The sequence below is a fragment of the Panthera onca genome, chromosome X (genome assembly GCF_046562875.1).
Source record: "Panthera onca isolate mPanOnc1 chromosome X, mPanOnc1 haplotype 2, whole genome shotgun sequence".
NCBI classification, from domain to species: Eukaryota; Metazoa; Chordata; class Mammalia; order Carnivora; family Felidae; genus Panthera; species Panthera onca.
Window position 1 is genome coordinate 25,600,723 of NC_138357.1, and position 8,799 is coordinate 25,609,521.

Consider the following 8,799-nt stretch of genomic DNA (forward strand, 5'->3'; position numbering starts at 1 on the left):
AAATGTAAAGGGAGTATACCAACTGATCCAGTTCCAAGGCCAGCAAACCACAGAACCAGAATTTAAACTGAATTATGTGGCTCTGAAGTCCACTGTTGTGACCACTACACTGTTGTGCCTCCCATAAAACAAATAACAGCGCTGAATCTACCTCTTATTAAACAAAGCTCCAGCTTGGTCTCTGACACATTCCTTCCTCCTGGAGAAGATGGAAAGGGGTAGGGCAAAGAAGAGGTCATAGAATCAAAATTATCTCCTTCCATAGGATTCTGTTTCCAGTAAATGAAATAATGTGATAAATCTTTCCTTTATTCCACCATCTGACATGATATGCCTTTTAGTAGTGCCTTTGTAGGGGAAACATAGCCTGCTGAGTCATCTCTACCAGTTTCTGCATCATGAGGTTTAGAGAAAGCCTCTCATCTGACTGTAAACCAGGTTCAAGGCCACAGCTTGAAATGGTAGGACTGTGTTATAATTAGAGATCAAGTAAAAATTTATCCAATTTAATAATTCAAGAACATTTTACCTAATGTCTATTATAAATAACAGGGTATCATTGTCATATATTATTTTTAAATAAGCCTAATTAACTACATTTCATTTTTTGGTGTTTTATATTTGTTGATAAAGATAATGCAAGGGCTGTCAATACAAATGTAGAGAAGATGTCAAAAATATTAAGGACAGACTTGCTTTACCTCTTTATACAATATATTGGAAATAATTATATAACCCCATTTCTGAAGACAGATGCCTTTGTACTTGAGAATCTGCCCCAATTTATAAAGTCTGTATTCATAAGATCTATTTTTGTATTGAATGTATAAAATAAACTTTCATAATTGAATACTTCTTCAAAAAAACTAATTACTGACCCACAAGTTCTACCGTTACCTCTACTTTCTCTTTCAGTACTTTTTATTTTACCTTTGATGCTAAAAATAGTAATATTTTCAAAACAATTTGCATCATACTTACTAACCAAGCTTATATTCATGCTACCATAGTAAAGTACATCTTCTGCCTTAACTAATTTTAAATTGGTAATCTAACTTGTTTTCTGAATAAATAGATCCTTTTCTTCATTCATAGATTAGAAAGCTGGACAGACACAGTTGATTAAATTGTCCAAAACGCTGAAAAGAAACATGATAGATAGATAGATGGTAGATAGAATTTGAAGTTGTCTAGATTATCTACAGGATAACTTCAAACAAGTTATGTGGCATTATTACAAATCAGTTTCACCACTCAAGTAATTTGATTTCAAAATATCTTCTTTTTGATATTTCATTTTGCTTTCTCTCTTTTATTCTATTAGTTTATCAACAGGACAAACACAAGTTTCTTGTTTGTTCTCTGTTTTTATTTTAGAGAGAGAGAGAACATGAATGGGGGAGAGGGACAGAGAGAGAGAGGGAGAGAGAGAGAGATTGAGAATCTTAAGCAGGCTCCACGCTCAGTGTGGAGCCCAACGCGGGGCTCAGTTCCACAACCCTGGGATCATGACCTGAGCCGAAATCAAGAGTTAGCCACTCAACTGACAGAACCACCTAGACGCTCCCCAAACACAAGTTTTATAAACCATTTAGCGCAAACCTAGAACTATGTGGTGGTATGAACGAAGCAGGAAATGTTATGTAACTCTTTGTGAACTTTACTATATGATTAAAAAAATAACATTTAAACATATGAAGTAACTAGAGAACAGGATGAGACAATGGTCTGAAACCACTCACATAGAACTCCATCCAATGAAGGGGATTCTGGCATAAGGGAGATAGGTGAGGCTAATACAAATTTATCCAGGGGAATGTTACTAGCAAAAAGCAGTGATGAATACAGAAATAGATCAGTAATGATTGACAAGATGTTTACACTCATACACATTGGCCCTCATAGGTAACAAAAATACCTAATGGAGACCCTCATGCTCAGAAGTCTATGCAGACAGCTGAAGTTTTGTTATGCCATTACATCTATTACTTTAACTATAAATGTACTGTGTATAACTTTAGGTATTAGCAGACATTGTGTTTTCCTAAAAATGGAAGCAATCTGATACGAATAAAGATTCAAATTTGCAAGCTGATATACAGCACTCTAAATCTCTCCATACCATTTGACTTTGGTCTGTAAATCTTACATCTTCAAATAAAAAACTCTGAGAAATTTGAAAGTGTAGACATAAATGAAATGTATTTCATGTATTGTATTCTAGATGAAATTATCACACCTCATTTATCAATACAAAATAGAAATCTGAACAGTGACTACAAACATACATAAATATTGAGCAATTATATTATCAAAGGAGTGGAGAGACATAATACCAAGTCTATATGAGTGTTATTTTTATAAAAATGTAGGCATTTGTTATTATTTTTAATAAATATTAATTAAAAAATTTGTGTGAAAGAAAATATGTCTCATAGGTTCTATTTTTGCCTTTATGTATCATATGGAGTGTTGTACATAAGTTGATTCAGGGTTTATTCATTTATTTTAGGAATTCTGGCTATGTTTCATAAGTGCATGAGATTGTAATGTCTGTAAAATTTCCATCATAGGGGTAGTTTACATGGAAATAGAAAAATTGCATTTATTGAATAATATAGAGCAGTTGTTAGTCGTAAAAACTTTGGAGTCACACATAGAGTCACAACATGACTTTACCATTTATTAACTGTGCGACCATAGGGGAGTCATTAGTTCTTCTGGGCCTCAGTGCCCTCATTTTAAAATATGGCTATAAAAGTAGAATCTGCCTTACAAAGTTTTTGTGAAGTTGAATGTCCATTTGAAGTGTTTAGCACAGTCCTCCAGCCAATGACACAAAAAGGTTCTCAATAAATAGTAATTGTTATAGGAATTATTTTCACAATTAAAACATATATCTAGCAATCTGTACCTATGTGTATCTATCAATCTCCCAAAATGTTCAGCCTATTTTGCTCTACCACAACAGTAAAAAGTACGTTATGAATTTATACTATATAGTATCCATTTTTCTGAGGTGTAATTAAAAAAAACACATTATGGTAGATTACGTTAAAGGAATTTGTCATTTATTCTCTAGTAACATCAGTTCTAATTATGAAGTTGTCAACATTTTTTTCATTGTCAAGTCACTCCCTCTCCACTACCCTCAGCTTCTGGATAGGGCATTAAACATAGGGAGGAATAAGGGTGAGCAGTGGGTACTAGGATGCAGCAGCTGGATGGGGGTGGTGCAAAGGGCATGTGGTTTTTGTACTTGGAGTTTGTGCATTTGAGGTGAGGGTGCAAAAAGGGCTGGGAGAAGGGGGAGAAAAGCAATAACAAAGTAACTTCTAAGCTCTCCCTCGGTCAGAAAAGGCAATTCAACTTCCCACATGCACCCACACAGCAAACAAGGTTTTGGAGAGAAGGACTGGGGTGTCTGCAGAGTTGGTGTCAGCTACCAGCCACTCGTGTCACTGTGTAATTGAGTACGTCTAAATTTAGGCTTGCCAACCAAATAGGTTGCTCTGAAGCTGCAAAGCCAGATATGCAGCATCCAAATCGTGAGACTGCTAAACCCATAGTCTGAACACCCACACTCCACCATTGTTCTATGTGGTTACCTCGTTCTGGAAAGTTCTTCACCATCTGTGCCTAGAGTAATCTGTATATCCCTGCCCCAATCCCCCAGGGGGCCTCCCATGCAAGACAATTCAGGCACCTGGGACTCTCCTGGGACTGACAGTGGGGACTGAACCTTTCCTCCCTGGAGCAGGGAAAGAGGTATCCTTCTTCTGGACCTCTCCCACACCATTCCACTGTTCCACCCTGAGGCTCAAGAGAACTCAACACCATGGAGGAACACTTGTCTTACCCCAGCCCCCAACCCCACCTTAAACGCAGTTCTCTAGGTTCCAGAGGCTGCCTTGGATCACAGGGTCCTGACTCCACCCCCGGCAGGAAGTGGCGCCTAGGCAACTACATTTGGAACACACCCCCTCAGATTCTGGTGCAGGAACTGAGGGACCTCAGTTTGAGAAAAAAGAAAAAAAAACTGAAAATTTGTAACAGAATCCCAGCGGAAGGGCTGGGGCAGGTGAGCTGCAAGGACAGACCTAAGGGGGAGGGTCTCCCTGCCTCTGCTAAACATCTCCATTCTCTTTGCTGCAAAGAGTCTCCCAGGATTGCACTAAGCACACGTTTGTTCCTTCGACATATAATTGTTAGAGCTCCTTCTAGCTTCATACTTTATTTTTCCTTTCAGATTTTATTTAAGTAGGGATTTTAAGAAGGCTAGTTGTTTGCTATCCTGAGGGTAGTGAAACGACTGGAGTAGGATAGCAGAGGGCCTGGGCAGGCGCACTAGGATGTGTCCTCCGGAGACGGCTCGGCTCAGGGATCTAGGAGCGCTGGCCCTGGGTGAGTATCCCCACCGCGGGCTCCACTCCCCACCTCCCGCCCCCCTCCCGACCCCTCCCAGCCTGGCGTGTGCTACCCTGCGCCCCCCGTTTGCTCCTAGCCGGCTCCTCCCGCTGCCCCCACCCCCTCACACTCGGTTCCCCCTGCGTCGTCCTTGTCCCACTCAGACTTCGTTCCCGCCGCCCGGCCGGCCGCACTTCCCGCCCTCGCCTAGATCCCGGCCACCGCCGCCTGAGCCCTCATCGCCGCACTCCTCTCGCGCTCCGCCCGCGCCCCGCTCCCTCCGGTCCCCGTTCTTCGCCCCGCCCGCCGCTCTCGCTTCCCTCGCCGCCGCCGCCGCGTCCCGGACTCGGTAGGCTCCGCGCCCTGCGGTCGAGCCTGCCCCCTGAGAGCCCGCGTTCCCGGCTGACGCGGAGGCGCCGCGGTCCCCGCCGCCACCACGGCCAACACGGGTGCCACGCGCCGCCGCCGCCGCCGCCGCCGTGCCGCCGCCGCCGCCGCGGCCACTCGCCCGCCGCCCACCATGGCCCCGCAGCAAACAGGTAGCAGGAAGCGGAAAGCGCCCGCCGAGAGCTCGTCGTCTCAGGGCTCGGCGGCGGACGCAGAGGGGCCGCTGCTGCCTAAGAAGCAGAAGCGGCCGGCGACGCGGCGCTCGCTGGTGCACTACCTCAAGGACCGCGAGGTGGGCGCGCGGGGCGGCGCCGGGCTGTCGGGCTCCAAGGGCGAACTGCGCGGCTACGCGGTGCAGAAGCTGCCCGAACTCTTGAGGGAGCGCGAGCTGGCCCTGGGCACCCTCAACAAGGTGTTCGCGTCGCAGTGGCTGAACGCCAGGCAGGTCGTGTGCGGCACCAAATGTAACACCCTCTTCGTGGTGGACGTGCACTCGGGGCAAATCACGCGCATCCCCCTGATGCGGGACCGGGGGCCCTGGCTGGCCCGGGCCCAGCCGAGCTGCGGCATCCACGCCATCGAGTTGAATCCCTCCAAGACGCTTCTGGCCACCGGGGGAGAGAATCCCAACAGCCTGGCCGTCTACCGGCTGCCCACCCTGGACCCCGTGTGCCTGGGCGACCGCCACGGCCATAAGGACTGGATCTTCACCATCGCCTGGATGAGCGATACAGTGGCTGTGAGCGGCTCCCGCGACGGCACTGTGGCTCTGTGGCGGCTGGACCCCGACATGTTCAATGGCAGCATCGCCTGGCACAATGACGCGGGGCTTCCTGTGTACGCCCACATCCGTCCGAGGGACATGGAGACCATCCCCAGGTCCAGCACCAGCCCCAGTAACCGCAAGGTGCGGGCCTTGGCCTTTAGTGGCAAGAACCAGGAGCTGGGAGCCGTGTCCCTGGACGGCTACTTCCACCTGTGGAAAGCCCGGAGCACTCTGTCTAGGCTGCTGTCCATTAGGCTGCCCTACTGCCGAGAGAATGTGTGCCTGACCTACTGCGAAGAGTTGTCCCTGTATGCAGTGGGTTCCCAGTCCCATGTCTCCTTCCTAGATCCACGCCAACGCCAGCAGAATATCCGGCCCCTGTGCTCCCGAGAGGGCGGCACAGGGGTGCGTTCGCTGAGTTTCTACCAGCACATCATCACCGTGGGCACAGGCCATGGCTCCCTGCTCTTCTATGACATCCGTGCCCAGAAGTTCCTGGAGGAGAGGGCGTCGGGCAGCCCAGACTCCTGTCCTGGGCCCTCAGGAAGGAAGCTCAAGCTCACCTGTGGCAGAGGCTGGCTCAACCACGATGACCTGTGGGTGAACTACTTTGGCGGTATAGGGGAGTTCCCCAACGCGCTCTACACCCACTGCTACAACTGGCCTGAGATGAAGCTCTTCGTGGCTGGAGGGCCTCTCCCTTCAGGCCTCCACGGGAACTACGCAGGCCTCTGGAGCTAAAGATGGCCAATGTATTCTCAAAGTGCCCAGATTTACTTTCCAGTCCCCTCTCACTTTCTTTTTCACGCTGTGCTTTGTGCTTTTTAACTTACTGTGGCATTTGTCTTCTAGGTTGAAAGTGCCCAGCTTACCTGTGTTTAGTGTATTAGGCAGAGAGAGAAAGAGAGAGAGAAATCAAAGGTGATCTTTGGGCAATCGAAAGTTGGCTTTAAGATTTTTCTGTACCTCTCCCAACACCACCATGTTTTTTGCCTCCTCTTACAAAGAATTTTGTCTAATCTTTAATTGTGTTCTCTGAGTGATTGACATATGCTCTTTCTTTGGGCTGTTGTAGAGGTGGTACCCCCTACAATTCAATACTTTTTTTACCAATATTTCAACAGTATGTTCAGGTCTTCTACACATTTCAGATGTATGGTATTTTGGGAAAATGTATGCTAAAAAGTATCTTTGGGGCTGGTTGGAAGAACTACCCTTCATATATATAAGAGAACAGGTATATAGCTCTGCTCTAGAAAATGCATTTTAAGATCTGGATTGCCACCATTTGGGGCCTGTTTCATTTGGATTTTGGAACCTGGTTGTTTGTTGTTTGTATATTTTTGGTACATAAAATATTTAAAAATATGTTTTCTTCGTCAAGAAATCTTAGAATAGTGTTCATCCTATTAATCACAATTTTGATTAGTAATTTTATTTTATTCAGTAAATTTTATTCAGTAAAATTTAGCCCCAGGTCCTCAGCCTTCTTGTTTAAAGCTGCTATAACACAGCCTGCTTTCCTGGGTATCATTTATGCTACAGATTTCCATAGCTAATCAAAACTGGCCTATACATGGCAGGACAATCAGGGAAGTTCTTTTTGGGGTAAACATTTCTTGAAAGTTTAGGTAACACTATCCAGGCAGCCATTTATACAGAAAGGCCCGCTGTTGTGCTCAATGTAGATGTTGTTGACAATTTTTTTTATTATATACATAGGTATTTCTTTTATCAGGATTGTGTATGTGATGGATTGCAGAAAAAATAAAACTTGTTTAGCATTTTAGCAATTAAGAACTAGGCTAAGGTTTTAAATGCTTACATATCTATTTTTTTCTTAATTGTCTTCTAGGAATATATTTATCAAAGTCAAAATCTTCCAAGAGACCAGATGAAACTGAAACATCAGCTATGCACACATTACTCTGTATATTTGTTTTTGAAAAGCAAACTTATGCTACTATCATGAGTGAAAAGATGAAATAACATCTTGAATGCCTTATCAAAATATACATGCTATAGGTTGGGACAATTTGGTATCTTATGTTTTTAAGATGATTTAAAAAACTTTATTTACAAAAAAAAGTACATGTTGTGGTTTATAGCTACCTACTCACATATGCTGTGTATTTGTGTATGTCTTTGTGTTACTTCCCATGTGAAAAAAAGGCACATGTGTATACCATTTTAGATATGCACATATTCCTAATATTTTAAACTATGTCTATCAAGACTTGGTCTTTAGTTTTGTTTTATTCGAGATAAGTAATACATGCACATGACCAAACAAGTCAAACTGTATAAAAAGTGTAAGGTGAAAAGTAAGTCTCATACCCTAAGATCCCTGATCTCCTGCCCATAGATCACAAGCAGTATATTTTGTGTTTGTATAGTCAATACATATATAAGCATATATGTATGTGTGTATGCAATTTTTATATAAATGTGCCATTTATCACAAAATCTTAGAGATTTTTTCTTATACCTATCTACCTAATTAATTTTAATTGTATATATTTCCCTGTATGATTGGCACATACTTTATTCATTATACCTTTAATGAGCATGTATATTGGTTCTTATTTACTGTAACTATAAGCTATTCTACAGTGATTACTTAGGTGCATACATTTTTGTGCACATGTGTAAGTAGATCTGCAGGATAAATTCCTAGAAATGGAATGGCTGGATCAATTTTATATTTAATAGCCATTGCCAAATTACCATCCAAAGAAGTACTACCAGATTAACCTCCCATAAATAATGTATGCATGCCTACTTCACCATACCCTTGCCAGCTGTGGGTCATCAAACTCTGTGCTCTTTGACAATCACATATCTGCTTGATCCTGATCCTTTCTAAGCCACTGTGGCTGGGTTAGATTTGTGGTCAGAGTACCAAGTAGGTTCTGAAACAGATCAAGAATATGGGGAAATGAGGGCAAACAATAAAAATACTGTCAAACCAAAGACCAATAACACCTACAGTTCAGGTTCACATATCTGGAGATGGATTACGAAGGACTGTCTTCCTTAGATTCTTAGCTGGACCTAGTAGGGTTCTTTGGTTTATTGTACCCTTATTTCACTTGTATTCAATGCATCACATGTCAGTAAAGAAAATCCAAGAAGGAGATGATGAGAGCCTGAGCTAGAATATTTGAGGTAAGTGGAGAGGAAGGAAGTTATTAGAAAAATGAGGTGAAAATAAAATGAACCGTATTTGGTATTTCATG

The 8,799-nt window shown here is 43.6% G+C and overlaps 1 protein-coding gene across 1 annotated transcript; it reads left to right on the forward strand.

The window, feature by feature from the left end:
• Positions 1-4,810: 4,810 nt before the first annotated feature.
• DCAF12L2 (DDB1 and CUL4 associated factor 12 like 2) lies at positions 4,811-8,006 on the forward strand. The gene has a single exon (XM_081792437.1). It carries the CDS (start codon positions 4,928-4,930, stop codon positions 6,299-6,301), a length of 1,374 nt encoding a protein of 457 aa, XP_081648563.1. The 5' UTR covers positions 4,811-4,927; the 3' UTR covers positions 6,302-8,006.
• Positions 8,007-8,799: the final 793 nt, after the last annotated feature.